Here is a 23,927-nt window from a genome sequence, read left to right as displayed (position 1 = left end):
CCAAAAATTATAGCTAATAGCGAATGCATAATCTTATTATTTTTATAAACCGTCATCATATTTTTGAGAGGCATGGTGCTAAATTTGAATTAAAATATTCATCATTCTATTATAATATTAACTTGTTGACATTATTATAATTATTTTACTTACTTAAATATTTGAAATTAGTTTAATAAAGACTCTAAAATATATAAACCACTCCAAAGTTTAAAATTTTTAAACCCTAAGTTACAATATATATGGTACTAAAGCTCTGTTTGGTAAAATTATTAGCTTATCAGTCAATTTTGGCTTATTTGACTAGTCAATTTTGTCTTATTTGACTACTATTAGCTATTTGACTTTGGTTAAAATATCAATAGGCGTGAAATGACTAAAATACCCTCATTATTTTAGGGTTTAAGATTTTTCGGTGAGATTTGACTGACAATTTGACCGGAGTGACCAAAATTGATAAAAATTGCATAGTTAATGTACGAAATTAACAGTTTTAAAAGTCGTGGATCACAATTAAAAAGACCCCTATAGTCAGTGGACCAAAATGAGAATTTGTTCATTTTTAATTGTATGGTGCATTGGTGCTGACATTTTGATATAGTAAACTAAAATAAAAGAAAATCGATATTCATTATATAAATAAAAGAATAAAAATTAGCATTGTAATTATTCAGGGCATGTGGCATTCATTTATTTCCTATAATACATTTATCATAGTAATCCTCTCCAAGTTTTGAGAGGACAATAAAATTGAAAAAGTTATGACGATACTCGTAAAATGAGGACAATAAAATTGAAAAAGTTATGACGATACTCGTAAAATTGAATTCGTTCAATCATTTTAATCACCTACTAGTCTCAAATCCTTTCATTGATAGTTAAAATGTTTATATGATAGTTCAATCGCTCTGATCATAATTTATCCAAGTAAACTTAATTAGAGTACTTGAAACGGTTCACATCTTCCAAACGTATCCTTATAAAAATGTCATTCCACACCCGATCCGCGCATAATAATAACTATATCATCATCTATCACTATCCCATATCCGTCTCCAAACTCGTTATATTGGCTCACTGTTGCTTTGCATCATCTCCATCCCTTCAAATCCTCAAATCATCTCAACTATACTGAAGATGAAATTAAGATAATATTGTAAATTTATGGAATATTTATTGCCATTTGCCTATAGCATAATATAGTCAACCAAAACAGAGCGATAGGATAGAATTGGCACATAGAGTACAAGTGTACAACAACAAAAAAATAACAATAAATAAATAAATAAATAAAAACCGAAACAGATCAACCGATTAGGAGGTACCTGGACCTGCTGCATAGCTCTCGAATGCATGTATTTGGATGATAGAAGGAAGATGACGTTCTTGGGTTGATCATAATTCATAAATAGTGTTGACCGACCTCATCAAAATTTTTTTAGGGAAAAGGGTCAAATAGGCCCTCAAACTTTATCCGAAAAGTCAATTAAGTACCTAAACTTTTTAAAGGTGCAATTAAACCCTTTAACATCTTACTTTTGTGCAATGAGGTCTAAAAACAGGTTGGTGACTTGTGATAGTAGGTTATAAATCATTTCCGACCAAAAATCACTGCAGGCGATGGCGACGGTCGCCGGAAAAGTCAACCGGCGACCAAATCTGGTTTTGACGGAAGGAAGGAAGCTTCCTACGGCTACGCGGCAAGACATTTGGTTTTATTGTATGCAATGTCGAAGAGCGAGGAACAAGCTATCGGAATCCCCTATAATCCGTCCGGCCTATCAAGCGCCGCCGCCACCACCGCAGCAGTACTTTGTTCAACAAAACCCTTACCAAGCTGGCGTCACCCCTCCGAACGCCATCGTCGGAGACCCCAAGGGAATTCCGATTCAGCAGACTATGTACCGCGACACTCCGGCACGGTTCAACTGCATCCACTGTGGCAATTCTGGACTTACCCTTGTCAAGTAATTTTCCTGATTTGTTTTCCCAATTTGAGCTTTAATTTCTTGTTTCTAGATATTTACGCTGTACATTATAGGCTTTCCTTTCTTCTGCTTAATCTGATAGATATGTAAAAAGATGTTGGCTTGATGAACTCTTTGCTTTTCTCATCATTTCTTACTTCTAAGACTGAATTATTGGATCCAATAAGCAATGGCAAGATTCCAGAGAGGCGACTGACTTTTCCGGCGACCGGCTCCGTCGCCGGCAGTGGTTTTTAGTTGGAAATGATTTCTAACCCGCTATCACAGGTCACCACTATGTTTTTGGACCTTATTGCACAAAAATAAAATGTTAAAGGGTTTAATTGCACCTTTAAAAAGTTTAAGTACCTAATTGACTTTTCAGGTAAAGTTTGAGGGCCTATTTGACCCTTTTCCCATTTTTTTATAATAACAATTTAATTAATTGTAAAATATTTGTGTAGTTGCTGTCATTAAATTAGAAGAACCATTCTTCAAACTACCAAAAAAACAGTTTTAAATTGAAGAAAAGAAGCTCATAAAATAGGACTTTTTTCTTTTTAAAAAATGGACTGCACAACGGGACTCTCAAAATATAATATAATAATAATAATAATAATAATAATAATAATAATTAAATTTAGTTTTTAAAAAAAAGTACACAACATGGCCAAAGCAATTGAAACCTTGCAAGTTGCAATTACTGGTTGCATTTACAAAAATAAATAAAAAGAAAACCCAAGTGAATAGCCACGCCAAATTGCAATGCACCACATTTTAGGGAGGAATGAAGCCTTATCTTGCATTTGTTTCAAGCGTTGTATTACAATAATAAATGTACCATTTACTTACCACATCTATACCATGTGCCATCACATGCATTCACACCATACTTCATACTTGTACCATATTGTGAGGCCATCCTATCTATGTTTAATTGTTTAATTGCTCGTTGATGACTTGATGTGATCCACTAGTACTTGAATACCCATACTTGATAATCAATATATTTCCTACCTTGGTAATTGGTCTTGTTTTTGCTTAGTTTTCTCAAAAAGGTTTTCTAAAAAACAATTTAATAGCATAATCCACCCTAACCCAAAGGCTAAATCAGAACTTTCCAGCAAGGCAGGCATTCTGCACTAATCAAGTTATCCCTTAAATTTGATGCTAATATGCTATGACCGCTCATTTCAAGCAAGTACTACTACTATTACTATAAGATGCCACATAGAGGCTCTCCCTGTGGAGCTAGCTCAAGTGGTAGACCACTTCACTTAAAGTTACCACTCCAGCAGCAAGGTAGAGGTTCGATGCAAGTTGGAAGTGTGGAGATAGATTCTTTTATACGATGTCACAGAGAGGCCCTCCCTATGGAGCTAGCTCAAGTGGTAGACCACTTGACTTAAAGTCACCACTCCAGCAGCAGGGTAGAGGTTCGATGCAAGTTGGAAGCGTGGAGATGGATCCCTTGTGCCTAGAGTCAAGGACTAGGAAGAGAAATTACCAAAGACTCCAATTAACACACAGCTACTCAGCTAGTACAAAAACAAGTGAATGTGGTTTTTCAAACTACAAATTTTCTCATATTTATAATGGCTGATTCATCACTTTAATTTGAAGGTAATTAATCATCTTTGGCATGTCATGTAAACCAACAGCACACTATGAATTCCTCAGAAGAATTAGTCGAATTGAGCTGGCAGATTATGGCAAGAAACATAAAAGTCCAATTTTCCCCAGACAAACTGCTGATTTTTCACTTTCTATCTTTGCACAGTGATTGAAAATTTTCAATCCTGATGGTAGCTAATAGCTCCATACTTCTCCCATTCCTACCAAGCACAAACAGCATTCACACAAAATAGCAACCACTACAATAGATGAAATGGGAACTCATATCAAGTGAATCAAATCCAGGTAGTAGTTAAAAGGTACAAAAGAAGAATAAACATAACTGCAATTTCAACTATAGTGAACTTCAACAACAGAAAATGTGCATCAAAGACAGCAATTAAGATTACTAGTGATACTAAGCAATGGACCTAGAACATGTCAAATAGTCAAAAAAGGCAATCTAAAAGAGGAAGATAACTTCTCAACATCCAAAAAAAAACAGCATTGTATTCATATTCATAGTGAAAGCATAACATAAGTACAACTCTAAATAATATAATGATTCGAGTTCTTTATATTACCATGGAATTCTTAACCTTTTCTCCCAAGATTGATGATTATTCCAGCGCTCTTTGTACCGCATTCGATGGCTTCTCCAACAACTGGCCTTCTTCTTGCTGCTTTTGAATCGTGGACTTCCTCTCCAACTCTCTCCACTTGTTAATCGCAGCTGTGCACAAAACTGAAAACAGAAAATCCGCAAAACAACTTTTAATCCATAAACAGATTGAACAAAAACTTGAAAAATCGAGTGAGAATTGCGGCGTACGCATTCACGTACATCCAGCGCTGACGAAGCAGAGCAATCGAACGACCTTCGGTCCTGCCTCTCTTCCCGGAGCTATCATCTGATTCATCGTTCTCACTTCTCCGTCTGGACACGGGAATTGGTATCGATCTGGTCCCTCCGCCCAAATGCTGTTGAGAAGAAAAAACGGGCTTTGGTTCAACAGTGGGCCACAGTAGAGGGCCCAATGCCCATTACCAGACTCCGGATCTTTACAAAGTGGAATCTAAGTTGGGCTATAAATGATTACATGTCATAGTCACGCTGTTTTCTCTATAGGCCCAATGTTTGTTTTCCATTATAAAATCAATTTTGAATGTTAGGATTACCGGGAAATTATACCATGGATCAGAGTTTACTTTGCACTAACCTAGAGGATGTGGTTGAGTGGAAGAGACTCATTCATCCTTAACCAAAGGTCAAGTGTTTGATCCTTGATTACTTTGCATTGTAGATCTTGGTCTTAAAATAATCTTCAGATTCTGTATCTATAGTTGGCACATTTTGTATTTGTAGTTACTCAAATTATTTGTTTACATGTACATAAAGTTTTTACTGTATAACAATTGGGAAATTGTTATCCTTGTTATCTCTGCAATAACTTTTAAATACTAACAATTAAAAAACTGATTAACTAAGAAAAATATTCTACTAACATGTATATCCCTAAAAATACTCCACTAGTCCCCTAACATGCATGTTCTTAAAATAATCGAAGTACGTAAGGGCAAAGTCAATTCGTAGAAATGTAACAAAAAGACAATAATCAGAAAGATTTTTTTTAAAAAAAACACTAATTAACTTCTTTTACTGCATCCAAGTCGTGGCATTCGGCAACATGGTGGACATTCTTAATATTTTTATATGCAAAATATTTCAACTTTGCGTCACCACACCTAGATTAAGTTGAATAAGGGAAAACGACTTTCTTAGTTGTGTTTGCCATATAACGTACGTAGATATAACTTTTATATAATATTTGATTTACCAGAAAGTTCACCATCGCTATTTTTTTTGAAGGTTTATTTGAGAAAATTTATTTTGTGACCCTAACTGTAAATTAAACCAAGAAAGGTAATAAATAGTTCATACAAAGAGTCATTATCAAAGTAATTGTCTAATAACTCGATTGGGTTGCCCCACTCTTGTATAATACTATACTTGATAATTACTTGATTTTTCAAACCATCACGCCTCCATCTTTAATTAGCTTTAATTTCTACATGTATGTGAACAAGCCTAACACACGTGTTTGGAGGAAACTAGGCTTGTTCAGTACGTAAGTGGAAATTTTCAATTTTTTTAAAAGCATAATATTACATTTTCACTTTAAAATATTTATTTTTCTTAAAATTTATTATATATTTACTAAAAATATTAATTTTCACTAAAAATATTATTAATTCTTTTTTAAAATATTACATGCATGTTCTATGAAAAATATTAGTATTTGAGTGAAAAGTAATGCATTGTCACTGAAGCATATTAATTTATTACATTCAAATTAAAGAATTAATTTTTTTTGGTATAAAAATGATATGCATTATTTCTAAAATATGTATTAATTTGTTGTATAACAGACTAATAGTAATATATGTTACAATAAAATTATTAATTTCTTTTGTATAAAAGTAATATAATTAATTTAAATTTGCTTTGTATGTTCAATGAAATTAAAGTGGCAGAATTTTTTAAGGAGGGAGTAGTTTATGTGCGCGGGCGCATTTAATTTGCATGTGATCTTTCTTGTGCAGTTTATCCAATGTCAAATCTAAAAAGAAAATGATGAAAAAAAAAAAACTATGTTTTGTACTGTGTTCCAAATTTATTTTTAAGATTAGCTTCACGCAAAACCTACTCTTTATCTAAAAATATTATTCCCACATATATTCTAATACTCCGTATCATTAAACCTCCTCACTTTTATGGATAAATTAACATTTTTTTTTGTTTGAGCCGGTCAACTATATATTGACAACTTAGACTTGTTTAACACTTCTTGTAATACTTTGTCAGTTCGCGAGTTTTTCTTGTGCATACATTCAGGTAGCTACTACATACTTTTCCGTAAATTAAAGAGAGTAAAATATTAAGTAGAGAAATAATAATAATATGTATATAGTATTATTCTAATTTTATGTGGGGTATATATATCTAATTGTGAGTGGTAGACATTGTGCCACAGTACACGCATATGCTAACTAATGTTTGGTATATATTATTTTTGAGTTAATTCCATTTTGGTCCTAGATTTATAGGCGACATTTTAATTTTAGTCTTTTTTTACGAGAACATCCTGATTTGGTCCTAGTATTATTATGACATGACCATTTTTAAGCATCTATCAACAAAATCGTTGAAATATCGTTAAATATAAAAACATTTAAATCTTTTTTTATACAAAATAGGTTGAACTGTTATATTTTTGAAAAAATTCATAACTGAAGATCGAAACGTCCTTGTATTTAGTGATATTTAAACTGTTTTGTTGATAAAAGATAAAAAATGGTTATGCTACAATAATACTAGGACCGAAAGTGGATGTTCTAATAAAAACGGACTTAAATTGGTCTGTCACCTATAAATCTAGGACCAATAATAAAATTAACTCTATTATTTTCTAAACACATATGGTATCAACTGGGACAAGGTCTGATCTTTGAATTGTCACTTCATTTTATTTATTTATTTTTCTTCAATTCAACAACAAAAATATAGGTCTTTCATATATTGATATTCTCCTACATATTTTCTTGCATAAGGCATGCTTTGTGCGTTGGTGTGGATGGAATGTTTATATAATTTAATTAAGGAATGTTTATATAGACTTTGAAGTTATTAAAGTCTGTTATTGAACAACGAAAAGATCAGCATATGGATAATAGATTTTGCTTGAGAAATTTTCTTTTCATTAATAACCTTTGTTGTTATTGAACATCGATACTTTTTTTTTTTTGAAAATCCTAATTTCAATATCTAATTTTGTGTGTAATTAAATTTCTTAGTTAATAGCCAATGACCTTGTAGTCTAGTGGCATCAAACCCTTCCCTTTATACGGGAGATGGTGGGTTCGAGCTTTAGTAGAGTCAATACTGACTCTACTGACCCTTGTGCTTCAATAGGTTGAGAAAGTAGTTATGAACAGATACTGCAGGGTAAAGCCATTTTTTAGTTACAATGATCAAAATTATTATACTACCACAATTTGAAATAATAATAAATAATAAATATTTTAAATAATTAATTACTCCGTAAAAAGTATTATAGACAATATTATTATATTATCACAATTAGAAATACAAATAAATAATAAATAATAAATATTTTAAGGAATAGAAAACATAATGTTTGACTAACTTTAATGAAGGTGGTGTAAATAGCAAATTCTATTTACACCACCTATAAAGCTATTAAACCTATTAAATAATGGTGTAAATAAAATTTAAGGTGGTACAAATAGAATTACCCTTATTTATGCTAAGCCTCCTCAGAATCTGCAACTTAATGTAAACATCATTTAATATGAAGGCTAAGCCTCCTCAGAATTTGAAACTTAATGTAAATAGCATTTAATATGAAGGCTAAGGCTCCTCAAAATTTGAAACTTAATGTAAACAACATTTAATATAAATCCAATAACTTGTGTTTTATTTTGTGGGGGAAAACAACTTTTCATTATCTTATCTGAACGACATCGTTTTTGACAACTCCTTGTGCGGGAACTTTTCACCACGATTTTACTCTATTATAGATTATAGATAGATACAGATAGGATTATAATAGTTATTATGGCCATCAGGCCATGCCATCTCTTAATTAAGATTTACAAATTACGGAGTATATTTTATGAATTAAGCTAAATTATAATAGTTAGTATGGATCCATGCCATCTCTTAATTAATATTGATCAAATTACGGAGTATATATTTTATGAAGTAAGCTAAATTATACTCCCTCTGTCTCATTTTACCTGTCCTACTTACTATTCATTGGTCAAACCAACTCCTTCTTCTTTGTTTATTTTCTTTAGTAATTTTTACTCATTTTTAAATTTGATTTTTTCTGTTTAATAGTACTTTTAGTGTAGTTTCTAAATATATAAATTTTGTATATTAATACTAAATTTAATATTATGAAAAATTGGATTAAAAATAACTTCAGTCAAGCCTCGTTAACCGAATCAGACACATAAAATGGGACGGATGTAGTAATAGTTTTTATGAATCCATGCCATCTCTTAATTAAGATTTATCAAAATTAGGGAGTATATTTTATGAATTAAGCTAAATTATAATATTCACGCAATTTGAGTCGCACCCTCTAATCTGATGTGTGGATTGAGACGGGGAAGTCCCCAGGCCCCCACCTATAAAACCCATCCATCCACTATGAGGTTAATCAACTTCCTCGTACACCTTTGTAGGAGCGAATTGAAGAAACAAAAGATAACGTTGTGGGTGGGGATCAATGGCAGACGGCGTTAAAAGGGCCAGCGATAAGTATAGGTCCTTTCTTCACGAAGAAGGAGGAAACATCCAGTGGAGGCACGGCGGTGCTCCCACTTATGACGCCGTTAACGAGCTCTTTGAACAAGGCAGAACCCAGGTACGTACTACGTCGTATCGATCGCTTGCATGTATATTTGTGTTTGATTATATTATATGTGAGTCCGAAAAAGATCGAAACAAAAAACAGTTGAAGAACGAAGATGGTGATTGGCGTTTTGGTTATTAATTTTAATTTGTAGGTATGGCCAGAAGGATCCTTAGAAGAGACAGTACAAAATGCTGTAAAGTCGTGGGAAATGGAGCTGTCTCATAAAATTCGCATACAAGACTTCAGGACCATCAATCCTCAAAAATTCAAGCTCTTCGTTAATGGTATGTATATATGTACTTATTTTTAGTTTTAATATGATTATTTAAGTTTAAAATTTAAATTATTATTAGTATTATTACTGCCTATCTTTTATTATTATTATTATTATTATTATTATTATTATTATTGTTATTATTATTATTATTATTAATGTCATAATTTTGAAAAAAAAAACATCATAGATTTTTTCTTAAAAATTGACTATTCAGCTATTTATCAAACACTGCATTAAAACATGAGAGTGAAGTAAGAAGAAAGTAAGAAAAAAAATTGTGAATGGCATGCATGATAAATATTAGTGGATTAAGATATATGTCAGTCCATTTAAAATAGTTGGTGAAGATGTTACTCTATATAACAGATCATATATATGTTCACTAACTCCAACATTTATTATTGTTTCAGTGGCCTTATTCTCACCACAAACAAATAAATGACCCACATGCATCATTCATGTGATCATGTCTACCCTTATCAACTCTACACTAGTACATATTCCTTACATTATCATATCAAATTAAACTAATTTCTCTTTTATTTATTTATTTATTTATGATAGGGAGGGAGGGATTGTCAGCTGAAGAAACCTTAGAGCTGGGGAGTTACAATGCACTGTTGAAGACTTCGTTGCCGGAACAGTTGAAGGTGTACAAATCCGAGGAGGAGAGTTTTGAATCGTCACACGATGTGTTCCGGTCGGCATTTCCTCGGGGGTTTGCGTGGGAAGTGATGGCCGTGTATTCTGGGCCGCCTGTGGTGACCTATAAGTTCAGGCATTGGGGCTATTTTGAAGGACCTTTCAAGGGCCATTCTCCTACCGGAGAATTAGTTCAGTTTTATGGCCTTGGAATCATGAAGGTACTATCTCTCTCTCATCTCGGCAAACATATTATTAGATATCAATATATAAACATAAATGTGCAATTCAACTATCAGTTTAGACTTTTAGTTGAGATGAAACACATGCTCCATTTTAGTATCAAAATCCTCACATGTGAAGGGGCGTGTTGAGCATAATATCTACTGATGTTGTGTTCGGTAGATAGACAACATGATTCTTATCTTCTTCAGTGCACTGATTTTTAAGACAGACACCATATGTTGTCGCTCCACATCAGTATGAGTGGATGGACCCTAACTTTTACAAAGTTGTACTATGAATATGATTATGATGTTTAATTTACAGGTTGATGAATCTCTGAGTGCCGAGGAAGTAGAGATATATTATGATCCAGCAGAGCTTTTGGGTGGGCTTCTCAAAGGAACAGATTCCAACATTAAGCAATGCCCCTTCCACAAATAAAAAAGCACCATCGCTGTTTGTTTTTTTAAGGTTACCGTTCTGATGTTATGAATTTCCCTAGCTTCAAAGTAGGAATCTTGTTATGAATAATGACAAATTATCTCATGAATCAAGTTTCACCTTTCATGGTGAATCCTAATTCAAAATGATATCGTTTTATATTAAGTGTCTAAATCATGTTTAATAACATTATCATATATTATGTTCATAATATTTCTTTTATATATTCACAAATATAAAATTTAATGTACATAAACACTAAACTGAACCTAATCATATATATTCACATATTTGAGAATTTAAACCAGACTTTTCCCTAATAAATGGGAAATAAACACCAGTCATATAACTTGGTAATAAAGTCAAGATACAGCCCTTGAAAATGATACTCTTAGATGCTGATCTGATGGTGCAACTGAACACCCAAATTATGACTTTTACTTGGATACAGATGATGGGGTATGGCCAATGGGTATATACCAACTTGCTATAACTACAATACAGAAAGTTTGCATCTTGTGTGCCCTCTAATAAATCAATAGCTCATTATGGTGAGATTCAATTCTTGGAATGGTGCCATGTCGACATTCATCGGCTAGAGCCAATGTCAACATCTCTCGGTGCAGAATTTATCGTCTGGTTTGAGCCATAAAGCCTGCATCAAAGCTTGAAAATGAGGCTCAAAGTAGTTGCAACTCGCTATCGGGAGAGCATTTTGTCAATGACACAGCGTATATAAACCATTCCTTTGATAATGACGGTCCATATATAATAATTTCCTCAAGACATTAAATATCTTATCTATAGATGCAACTCACCTTGTGGTAGTAAGTAATTGCAGCGGAGAACTTTTCCTGCGTGAAGGATGTTAGAATAATATTTGTGGCTCCAAATTCATGAAGACCACCCACCATGAAGGCATGAAGCATTGCAGTCCATCATTCTTGCACGCTCGTTGACAAATGCGTAGCTCCTTGCAATTGCCGCAATACTCTCTTGTTTGCCGCATTTCTTGCATGATTTTACATTATAAATAGTTACCTTTGCTTTGTAATTCAATGTATATCAATCTTGAATTCATTATTCTTCCTCTTTGCCCCTCACGTAGACATATATATATTATATTATATTTTCTAATTTAGTTAATTCATTTGTTATTTCTATATTGTCCCTATTATTTAACTTCTATAATTCTCAATTTTCGATTATTCGTTTCCGCATTATTCCGCTATATTCCTAACAAAGGAAATAGTCAGCATCCTAATTTTTCATATAAAATTACACCAGTATTTGTAAGCACTCAATCCAACAATAAATTAGTAAGTAATATAGGTTAAATGATTAATGAATCCTCACCTTCATCACAAGTGAGCATATGATTCTCTACAAGGCATGCCAAGGCCTGTAAAAAGGCAAGAAAAATATTTTTTAAAAAGAAAGATTAAATACATCTTTATATTTGTTGTCCAGTGTATAGAAAATAGTTTCAGGATTTGCAATTCCTAAATAAAGTACTGCAAAATCCTAAATTAAGGTACAGAAAGGTTAATTAAAGAACAGATTTTTCAACTTACCCTAAATAAAGAACTAAAATTAGAATACTGCAAATTGAACTAAATTTACCCCCAAAAAATACAAAAAGTGCAAATTGCAACCCACTGGTTTCTAGAGTTTGAAGCTGTAAGGAGGACAAAGGCAAAACTTTACCATCCACCAGAAATCTTGAACTTTCAAAAATTAATAATTTTCCTATTCTATTTCTTTCTTCTTTTGAGTGTGTATGTGAATCCGGAAAAGCACATGTCATTTAACATTCTACAATATGATTTAGCAATGATTGAATCAAGTAGAACTATAAATTGTGCTTCATAAACACCATTACCCATTTTTAGCAATCACCTTCGATTGTCGAAGGCGCCGATTCTGGAGAACTATGCAAGGATCTTACCACCTTCTTGATTGACTCTATGAGGATTTGTGCTTGTGGGCGGACTGTGGTTGGGGTTCTGGGGAGGAATAGGTGAGAGCTCAAGCCGGAGTGAGTGAAAAGAGCGGGAGGTTCTATTTAAGTATTGACTATTGTGATGGGGCGTGGAAGCGAAAATATTTGTGTCAATTGGGCCTTTAACACATTATTTAGTTATTAGAAGGAAATCATTTTTTTTTCCGGACTATTCAGTCTTTGATTATTAAAATTTTCTAATTAGGTAAATAAATGTATAATTTGTATCACATTTAATCTTACCGTCTAATTTAACTAAATAGGATATTTGTTTTTTTTTTTTAGATGGAGCACTTCTAGCAATAGTTAGTTGGGAAATTTGACGGACCAAATGTGATACAAATAATATAGTCATGCACTTAAATGAATGGCATAACCAATATGATAAAAATAACATAGTCATGCACTTAATTATAAAATTTTAATAATCAATGATTAAATGTGATTCATATAGAATATCCATGGGACCAAAAGTGAAATTTGTTCTTAGTTGTTCACTAGCTTGCTTGTAAAGCAAATTCTACCTTCTCTTTTTTTTGTTGTTTTTTGTTTTTGTTTTTGTTTTTATACATTAGATATTACACTAAACTAACCATAAATTCCAATAGCTCATGTTTAAGAGCAATTGAATGAGGTAAATGTCAAGTCACATCCCTACTTATATATATACTCTGCACACAAGAGTCTACATCTACTATAATCAATCAAGATATTTCAATGACACCCTAAATTCGCATTGTGATGTGTCTATAAATATTATATTTATATATATTAAACTTTTAGTACAGGACTATTGTGGTAGACAAGTTATATCGAGGGCCATGGTTCGTGTACCAGCGTATGCCATTAAGTAAAACGATGTTGTTTGATTTTAATTTTAGAAATGTTATAAATATATATATTGATGGCCATTATATTTAGACTTTTCATTTGCCCTTTATCTAACTCCTTCATTTGTTGAGAAAATGAAGGGTTGTATTATTGTATATATATACATCTTGATAGATTAATAAGATGGGGCTTTTGAGAGCTTTTGTGATCTTGTGTTCATGTTCTTGTTCTTGTTCTTCTCCTTTTTCCTTCTCTACACTACATTATCATATATATAATCTCCAAGCAATTATCGGGCAATCACCACGCGAGAACTGAGCAAATTGATAAGTCAAATTACAACACGTTATCAGCACGAGTCTCTATCGTGATTTTCGGTGAACGGTATGCTTGCTATCTTGTCTTGTGCATTTTATTATGAAATCTATGACTTTGTTTGTGCATATTGCCTTCCAATATTAATTGGAACCTCCAATCCTTGTTTCTGCGAAATGAGTATTCTCCCTTTTGATTTTATTATCTGTATATGTGTGCTTCTGATAATTAGTGTGATAATACTCCATGTTTGTTAACTACTTGTGAGTATATGAACCCCTCATCAAGCTATGGTTAAAGTTTTGGGGTAAATACATGGGTTTGTAAATATAAATTCTCTTGATTTATCCTCCTGAATCATGGATATGAATTAAGCTCTACATGAACCATGATGCTTGAAAATGGTAAATACATGTGGTTATATACCAAATTGTATGTATATGTATCCATGTATGTTCTATGACTTTGGATATCAAATGCATAATCAATTCTTATTATGCTTGTATCGGATTGCTATGTTTGCATCAGAATACTAAGATACATATACGCATATTTATGTAAAATGGTGTTTCTTCATCCATTGTTTGAACATGTATTCAAAATAGTGGTTTTTTCCATTGTTGTTACATATTGCTTCGTAGAGTTACATGAAAATTATGATCTTGTAGATCATGTCCTCCATTGCCAAATGTGATTTTATTGAACTCTCTTTGGCATCTAAGAAATTGAGACAAGCTTTTGTTGCTAAGTCACAGAGCACTGATACCCAGAAGGTAAAAGCTCTCATTTTCATACGTCACCACTTGAACCGCGACCTTAAAAATGAGTATTTGATTGGAAGTCCCTGAAGGACCATTTCGACCAATAGTCATCAATTGTCCTTCCTTAGGCACAATTTGACTAGCTTTTAATCTCGAGTTTTAAGATTATAAGTCAGTAACTGACTATAATTTAGTTCTGCATAAAATAGTCTCGCAATTAAAACTCTGCAAACAGGAAGTTTCAGATAAATACTTATTTGAAAATACTATGTATACTTTCCATGCGAGTAACCTTGTACTCTAGCAGCAATACAAAACAACAAATTATGGAGCATTCTAAGCTAATTTTAGCACTCATTGTGGCTAAGAAACATAACTAGTTGTTGATGAAGAATCAAAATGCATGTCTGATTGGTTTTTCACTAGTGCCTGAAGCACATAATGTTGCCCAATCGAGCAACTTTATAAGGGGTTGAGGTCGAGGTTATAACTGGTGTGGTATGAGTTTCGAGCTCAAAAATAAGAAGCAAAGTGATCATGATAATCAATGATGACCATACTTATTGAGGCAAAATTCTAGCTAGAAGTTTGCTATCAATGTGGGTGTGAAGGGCTTTGGTCCCTATGTGTCGCACACCAAAGTATTTTGTCATCGAAGAATGAGTCTCAGCTCATCTTGTTGATTCTTGTTTGCCTGAAGCAAATATTGTAATAAATGATGATAATGAAATGATGAGGTATTGATGAAGATGTTTGAGTATTGCATGAAAATATATTCACGTCTGAAGAGTTAGCTTATGCCTGAAGCATCTAAAAGTTAGCTCATGCTTGAAGCATCCGAGAAGTTAGTTTATGCTTGAAGCACCCGAAAATTTAGTTTATGGCCACGATATTCGAAAAGTTATTGCATGGCCGAGAAGTACACATATACTCCAAAGGTGTTTTTGAGCGCAAAGTTATTTTTGGATGCAAATTATTACGAGTGCAAAGTGATTTTTTACTTTGCTGATTTTTACTACTCGAATTAATCATTTGAAATTTACTATTCAGTAGTGTACTTCTCTAAGCTTACCTTTCTAATCTTACTTCTCGGAGTTACTTCCCTTAGTTTGCATGCTTATTTACGGAGTTTTTTTTCTCATGCACACAATCATGACTCTCGTATGCAATAGGTTGGGTGCTTATCCAAAGTTGAATTTGTTCCAAAAATCCTATATCAATCCTTGAAGGATTGCTATTATCAACAAATTATGATGATCCTCCTTTGACAAAATTTAATATGCCAAGATATCGAATCTCCCTATGAATATGTCTTAGTGTAATTCTGTGTTATTTAAGGAGTGGTATACCCCTTTATAAGAATGATCATTGACTTATGACATACATGATATGATTAATTTAGATGTTATTTGTTTGAAAGATAGAAGCAAATGATATCATATCAGTTTGCCCGAAGCAAACGAAGGAATGAATTATATCATATTAGTTTGCTCGAAGCAAATGAGGGAGTGAATTATATCATGTTTGCTCGAAGCAAATGAGGGAGTGAATTATATCATGTGAATTTGCACGAAACAAATTAACCAATGAGTGAAACTAATGGAAAGTTGAGGATAGAGATGTTTGGGAGATCATGAAGATCTATATTATTTGACAAGCTTCCCAGTTTTCCTATGATTATTGTGTACCCTTATAATATCATTTGATATGTATGCTTTCATATTTGATCATAGATGATTGCGTATATGTTTTGGGTACTTTATATGTTGCAGTACATTTTTTAAAGGCTTTAAAGACCCAAATGATATTATAATATGGGATGAGCTAGTGAGTTGCCTTGGGCAAATATTTTTTTTGAGTCAGATTCCTTCAAGTGCATATTATATAAAGCATATTTTGTGGAAGAAAATTCTTAAACTATGTATTTTCTTATTGGGGACATCAGTTTTATATGCTATCAGAATCTGACTCACTGCATATCATAATTATTCCCCCTAGCTCCTAATACGTGGTATAAGATCAAACATTTCCCTGTCTGCGTTTTGTTCATAGTGTGCAGTCTATTTTATTTCCCTGTCTGCGTTTTGTTCATAGTGTGCAGTCTATTTTACTATATCACCGCCATTGCGTTCATAGTGTGCAGTCTATTTTACTATATCACCGCCATTGCGTACCTAGTGTGCAGTCTATTTTACTATATCACCGCCATTGCGTACCCCCAAGGGCTATCAAAGCCTCCGTCTGTTGTTTAAATACTTGAGTCCATGATATGGGATCAATATATAATTAGGTACGCTAACTGCACACTTGATGAAGATCGTTTCACGGCATTAGGGGGAGATGAAAGCCCAAATTTTATAGAATGCCGAGAAATTTCATGGAATGATTGATGAAAAAGATCTTCAGTATTTAAACTCACGTATTAGGTAGACTGAACTAGAAGTTCAGAAGAGGTAAACTGAACTAGAAGTTCAGAAGATATCTAATATGCCAATATATATACTGATAAGAAGAGTGACTAGGTCTCATATATCTTCCCCAACTTGGACCATATATGTATTTACTAATGCTCCTTGACGCTAGAAGCGTGGAGACAGATTGGTATAACAGACAAGAATCCGCGGAAAGCTAAATCTAGCTAGTAGAAAATTCCGTCACTCTTGAAATCTCTTAAAGAAGTATGTCTTAAAGACATTCGTCCAGAAGACGAAAACCCCCAATAAATTTACAGGTACACCCAAAATCATAATATTGGGGATGCGGAACAACCAGATAAAAATATCTCTAGGAAATGGCTAGAGTCTGGTTGATTTAGAAATTGCCATGAATTTTATATATATGGGAGATCTTATGAAAAATATTATAGTTGTCGACAACACAATTGCCTTATAAATTGCTCTCAATATATAAGAATCTGGATCCAGAGCTAGGCACCAGTAGTGCCCTGATTTTTTAATGTATAAAGGAGCAATTAAGGCATGTACAGCTCAGCTCGCTAAAACTGTATTCTCTTTATAATATGTACACCATTTAATGTTAACCCAGCAGGTTACAAATGGGTGTTTGTACAAAAGAGAAATACAAACAATTTGGTGGTATGATATAAAGCAAGACTGGCAGCTTAAGGGTTTACGCAGAGACCCTGAATTGATTTTAATCAAATGTACTCTCCCACAACATATGGCATTACATTCCGCTAATTAACATCATTGGCAGTGAATTGTAAATTTAGATATGCAGTTGATGAATGTCATGACCGCAAACTTATGGGTCATCAGATGCTAATATTTATCTGTAAATCCCTGATGGATTTAACACTTTTGAAATGAGGAAAGTGAAAATCGCAACATGTATCATTAAATTACTAAAGTCTTTTTATGACTTGAATATTATTGACTGAGTGTTTTCCTCCCGAAGAAGGAATATGCATGCAAATAATATGTACCATTATGTGTTCGTTAAAGAATTGCTAATGGAGTTATTTATTTTATCTTCTCAGTCGATATTGATGGTTTATATGTTATTGAAGCACATAAAGAGCTTGGTGATATTAGCTCATGCTGAAAGACGGAGTTTTGAAATGAAAGACTTGGGAAACCCAAGTATTGCCTCGACCTGAAGATTGAGATTCTCTTTGAAAGAGTTTTATATACCAGTTAGCCTACTTGAAAAATGTCTTGAAGATGTTTTATATGAATAAGTATCATTTACTTATCACACTAACGGTAGTCCAATAATCTCTTGAAGTAGATAAGGGACTATTTAGACTCGAAGATGATAATAAGGATATTTTGGGACTGGAAGTCCATTATCGTTGTTATTGGAGCACTATTAGGGAACTAGAAGTTCCATAGTCGCATCAGGCCTGATATTGAATTTGCGATGAAATTGCTAGCAACGTTTAGTGCTTCCTCTACAATGAAATATTGAAATGATGTTTAACATATCCTCTAGCATCTTCGAGGTATAAAAGATTATGATATTTATGTGAGAAACCAATACGTGGTTTTGGCGGGCTACTTGGGTACTGGCTCTTTTATTTTGATCCCCATGATGCCAAGTCCCAAACTGGTTATGCTATATTTTTACCCCCAATGTCGCAGGTGGACAAATAAAGATTGTGTTGCCCAAGCAAATAATAGGTTTGTTAATNTTTTGTTCATAGTGTGCAGTCTATTTTACTATATCACCGCCATTGCGTACCCCCAAGGGCTATCAAAGCCTCCGTCTGTTGTTTAAATACTTGAGTCCATGATATGGGATCAATATATAATTAGGTACGCTAACTGCACACTTGATGAAGATCGTTTCACGGCATTAGGGGGAGATGAAAGCCCAAATTTTATAGAATGCCGAGAAATTTCATGGAATGATTGATGAAAAAGATCTTCAGTATTTAAACTCACGTATTAGGTAGACTGAACTAGAAGTTCAGAAGAGGTAAACTGAACTAGAAGTTCAGAAGATATCTAATATGCCAATATATATACTGATAAGAAGAGTGACTAGGTCTCATATATCTTCCCCAACTTGGACCATATATGTATTTACTAATGCTCCTTGACGCTAGAAGCGTGGAGACAGATTGGTATAACAGACAAGAATCCGCGGAAAGCTAAATCTAGCTAGTAGAAAATTCCGTCACTCTTGAAATCTCTTAAAGAAGTATGTCTTAAAGACATTCGTCCAGAAGACGAAAACCCCCAATAAATTTACAGGTACACCCAAAATCATAATATTGGGGATGCGGAACAACCAGATAAAAATATCTCTAGGAAATGGCTAGAGTCTGGTTGATTTAGAAATTGCCATGAATTTTATATATATGGGAGATCTTATGAAAAATATTATAGTTGTCGACAACACAATTGCCTTATAAATTGCTCTCAATATATAAGAATCTGGATCCAGAGCTAGGCACCAGTAGTGCCCTGATTTTTTAATGTATAAAGGAGCAATTAAGGCATGTACAGCTCAGCTCGCTAAAACTGTATTCTCTTTATAATATGTACACCATTTAATGTTAACCCAGCAGGTTACAAATGGGTGTTTGTACAAAAGAGAAATACAAACAATTTGGTGGTATGATATAAAGCAAGACTGGCAGCTTAAGGGTTTACGCAGAGACCCTGAATTGATTTTAATCAAATGTACTCTCCCACAACATATGGCATTACATTCCGCTAATTAACATCATTGGCAGTGAATTGTAAATTTAGATATGCAGTTGATGAATGTCATGACCGCAAACTTATGGGTCATCAGATGCTAATATTTATCTGTAAATCCCTGATGGATTTAACACTTTTGAAATGAGGAAAGTGAAAATCGCAACATGTATCATTAAATTACTAAAGTCTTTTTATGACTTGAATATTATTGACTGAGTGTTTTCCTCCCGAAGAAGGAATATGCATGCAAATAATATGTACCATTATGTGTTCGTTAAAGAATTGCTAATGGAGTTATTTATTTTATCTTCTCAGTCGATATTGATGGTTTATATGTTATTGAAGCACATAAAGAGCTTGGTGATATTAGCTCATGCTGAAAGACGGAGTTTTGAAATGAAAGACTTGGGAAACCCAAGTATTGCCTCGACCTGAAGATTGAGATTCTCTTTGAAAGAGTTTTATATACCAGTTAGCCTACTTGAAAAATGTCTTGAAGATGTTTTATATGAATAAGTATCATTTACTTATCACACTAACGGTAGTCCAATAATCTCTTGAAGTAGATAAGGGACTATTTAGACTCGAAGATGATAATAAGGATATTTTGGGACTGGAAGTCCATTATCGTTGTTATTGGAGCACTATTAGGGAACTAGAAGTTCCATAGTCGCATCAGGCCTGATATTGAATTTGCGATGAAATTGCTAGCAACGTTTAGTGCTTCCTCTACAATGAAATATTGAAATGATGTTTAACATATCCTCTAGCATCTTCGAGGTATAAAAGATTATGATATTTATGTGAGAAACCAATACGTGGTTTTGGCGGGCTACTTGGGTACTGGCTCTTTTATTTTGATCCCCATGATGCCAAGTCCCAAACTGGTTATGCTATATTTTTACCCCCAATGTCGCAGGTGGACAAATAAAGATTGTGTTGCCCAAGCAAATAATAGGTTTGTTAATGAGAACCTTACAAAAGATATTGCACCTAAGTTTTACTACCCACATGAACTCCAGAAGATTAGTAAAATTCTTGTTGAGAAAGTTCGCCCTCGTGAACAATCTGGCAGATATGTTCACCAAGTTTCTGCCTGCATCCAATTTTGAGTAATATGTTTATAAAATTGGAATGCGTAGGCTTAGAAGATTGTTATCTTCAGGGGGAGCGACAACCTCTAGCTACACTAGAATGGACAATCCAAGAAGACTTTTGAAATCCTTAAGATTATGCTCCGAAAGCATATGGTTGTACTTTTTTTTCCTTAGATAAGTTTTCCCATTGGGTATTCTTATAATAAGGTTTTTAATGAGGCAACCGGTGCAACACAATGGTTTAACATATTTCGTGTACTCTTTTCCTCGTCTAGGTTTTTCCCAAAGGGTTTTTCTAGCGAGGTTTTTAACGAGGCATAAGTATGGTAAAATAATGGCCAAGGGGGAGTGTTATAAATATATATATTGATGGCCATTATATTTAGACTTTTCATTTGCCCTTTATCTAACTCCTTCATTTGTTGAGAAAATGAAGGGTTGTATTATTGTATATATATACATCTTGATAGATTAATAAGATGGGGCTTTTGAGAGCTTTTGTGATCTTGTGTTCATGTTCTTGTTCTTGTTCTTCTCCTTTTTCCTTCTCTACACTACATTATCATATATATAATCTCCAAGCAATTACCGGACAATCACCACGCGAGAACTGAGCAAATTGATAAGCCAAATTACAACAAGAAACAATTTATTACCGTCGTATAAATTATGTTTTTTTAGATTTATTTTCCACACATATTTCATTATAGATCAGAGATGTTTGGCAATTAACTGATAACTTATTGTATTATTCGATTTGACCAACTAATAATATTAGTTAGTTGCCAAGACCGGTTGCACTCCCATGTGAAAGGGGTGGGTTCGAACCTTAGTAGGGCGATATTAACTTTTTGTGCGCATTGTAACAGAGTGTATATGATAAAATTAGTTATTTACTACTAACTTAATAAAAACAAAATCTTTCATTTTAACTTAACACTCATTTATAGTAAAATAAATTCATTTATTATTGAGTAATAATAATACTAAAAGTTATTATGTTGTACAGACTTTCTTGAGTTTTCTGCAGGCTTAAATAGCCCTACTTTCTCAGCTCTGAATGTAATCTAAAAGAAAAACCAAACATAGTACTAACGTCTCCTCCATGATTGCACTTCCTCCTTTCTCAATCTCATTATACAACTTTCACAACTGCCCATCTTTTCTATGCACGTAAACAACATTATTTAGCCATGCCATCTGAAACCTCATCATCCCCGGACACTTGTTTTTCTGAAGGTAGTCCATATGTTCAACTGGTGTCCAAAACATTGTCGGACAGGCTCCTAGGCAAGTACTTTGATGCGTCCGAGTTCGACTTCGATTACGAGCAGAGCAGCCTATGGTCTCCTGTGGTTTCCCGAACTGTTTGGTTGACCTCGCCGGGAAACCTGTGTTCCAAGAAGCCACATCGCTTCAGAATTTATATCCATGCTTGTTTCAAGGTATTTAGTTACGTTCGTTCTGTCATTGTCAGTTTAGATTTTTAGTTAAGACGGAATGTGTTATTCAATTAACATATATTGTGTATTATTGTTATTCAATTAACGGAGTGTATTATTGTGTTTAATCTGCAGATTTTTGGGTGTTCTTGATGAGCTTTCAGAGGAAGCTGTGTTTCTGATTTGGATGGTCTCTGGTGTGCTTGTTAGACAAGGAACTTGAATCTGATCTCCAGCAAACTTAGTCAAAATAGCAGGTGGTCAAAACTCAAAAGGGTCCATAGTAGTTGTAGACTTGTAGAAGATGCATTTTGTAAACATATATATACTGTCACATATACTGCATTTTGTGCTCATTTCTATCCAAATGAATGAAATTGCATACCTTATTGACATTGTTAATTAGTGTACTATTGAATATATATTGAGGGTGTTTGGCAATTAGTTGTTCTTGAACAGATGTCTGAAGGGCTAAGTTTAGCAAAATGTCTCAAAAATATGGCGATCAGCATCCTGCCTCTCAAAAATGTGGCAGTTGTGTAAAGAACTAAAGGTGCGTTTTCAAACCATAACTTTTTGTGTAGTGATAAAGCCCTTAGTCCTAACAAGAGCAATTTGTCAAATTTCATGCAAAAGAGTTATTCTAAACCATATTCCCTACACCCCAACAAAAAAAAAAAAACAAAACAAAACATATTTTTCCATTTGTAATGCTGAATGTAGTTTATGCATATAGTAGCCGGCCAGAGGTAAAAAAGTAGAAGCAGGAAATTTGAATGGATACAGTGACCATTCACTGTATAATTGAACAAAAGGAATTTGGGGTCTGAGGTTTCCTGGTAAAGTGGCAGATGGAGAGACAGATGTGATCTACAAGTTCAAAAAACAACGACAGTACGTACAGATGTTGTCTTTTAAACGTAATTAAAGGTGTAGCTAATCTGCTTTTTTTCTCCTGTCCGTTTAATTCTTGTCTTATACGTCTTCCACTAGATTCTCTCGTTATTACCTCATCTCTTCCTCCAATGAACTTGCAACTTCTATCACTTAAATAGTTCATCATTTTTGGATGTGTGTTCAACTTGCCATATGGCTAATCACGCTTTTTGTTGATTAAACTTAAGTGGAGCCGATAAAGATGAGCAAATTTTAAAACTTAAATATTTTTAGGCAAAATTCATTTGGGACTTGCATTTGTCCTTAAAAAGGGTCCTAAAAGAGTTTCTTGAATTTATTAAAATCATATTTAAGCTTAAAATACGAGAAACATAAGTTATATTTGTATGCGTAAAATATAAAAAAGGTAAGTCGTACTTGCATTTGTTGCATAAATATGAGAAATTCTTGTATTCCACGCTAAAAAAAATGACCCATAAAATACGAGAAATATTTCACAAAAAAAAAAAAATTAAGAAATTGAAAAAACTCCTTTGAAATTTACCTCTCTGATGACAAACGCAAGTCTCAAATAAGTTTTGTCTAAAAAAAGTTTTAAAAATTACTTATCTTATCCATTCCACTCCACTTAGTTTTTGCCCAAAAGAACTTTACGATCCAGTAGCACCAAGTTACTCTAGTTATGAACATATATTATATTGTAATAGAGTCAGTAATATTCAAAATAGTTAATTCCAGAAATAGTCATTCGAATATTCAAAGGGATAACAAAGTGAAGAAGAAATGTTAAAATATTTC

At 33.4% G+C, this 23,927-nt stretch overlaps 1 protein-coding gene and 3 long non-coding RNA genes across 5 annotated transcripts; 2 read left to right on the top strand and 2 right to left on the bottom strand.

The window, feature by feature from the left end:
* Positions 1-3,909: 3,909 nt before the first annotated feature.
* On the bottom strand, positions 3,910-4,542 carry LOC116009706. The gene is made up of 2 exons (XR_004096829.1): positions 4,414-4,542; positions 3,910-4,326 (listed from the first exon to the last, which is right to left on the bottom strand). It is a non-coding gene; the product is annotated as an uncharacterized LOC116009706 (long non-coding RNA).
* Positions 4,543-8,846: 4,304 nt separating this feature from the next.
* On the top strand, positions 8,847-10,787 carry LOC116007501 (pathogen-related protein). Its single transcript, XM_031248208.1, has 4 exons — positions 8,847-9,037; positions 9,180-9,312; positions 9,870-10,168; positions 10,497-10,787. Exons 1-4 carry the CDS (start codon positions 8,900-8,902, stop codon positions 10,611-10,613), a joined length of 687 nt encoding a protein of 228 aa, XP_031104068.1. The 5' UTR covers positions 8,847-8,899; the 3' UTR covers positions 10,614-10,787.
* Positions 10,788-10,872: 85 nt separating this feature from the next.
* LOC116007510 lies at positions 10,873-12,627 on the bottom strand. 2 transcript variants are annotated; one of them, XR_004095279.1, is made up of 4 exons: positions 12,496-12,627; positions 11,970-12,015; positions 11,432-11,624; positions 10,873-11,268 (listed from the first exon to the last, which is right to left on the bottom strand). It is a non-coding gene; the product is annotated as an uncharacterized LOC116007510 (long non-coding RNA). The 2 variants fall into 2 exon arrangements; XR_004095280.1 differs by having other exon boundaries at positions 12,513-12,627.
* A 9,270-nt stretch (positions 12,628-21,897) lies between these two features.
* On the top strand, positions 21,898-22,657 carry LOC116005726. The gene is made up of 2 exons (XR_004095010.1): positions 21,898-22,235; positions 22,368-22,657. It is a non-coding gene; the product is annotated as an uncharacterized LOC116005726 (long non-coding RNA).
* The last annotated feature ends 1,270 nt before the right edge of the window (positions 22,658-23,927 follow it).

This window comes from Ipomoea triloba, chromosome 2, assembly GCF_003576645.1.
Source record: "Ipomoea triloba cultivar NCNSP0323 chromosome 2, ASM357664v1".
Classification (NCBI taxonomy): domain Eukaryota; kingdom Viridiplantae; phylum Streptophyta; class Magnoliopsida; order Solanales; family Convolvulaceae; genus Ipomoea; species Ipomoea triloba.
This window is presented reverse-complemented; position numbering and strand designations above follow the sequence as displayed.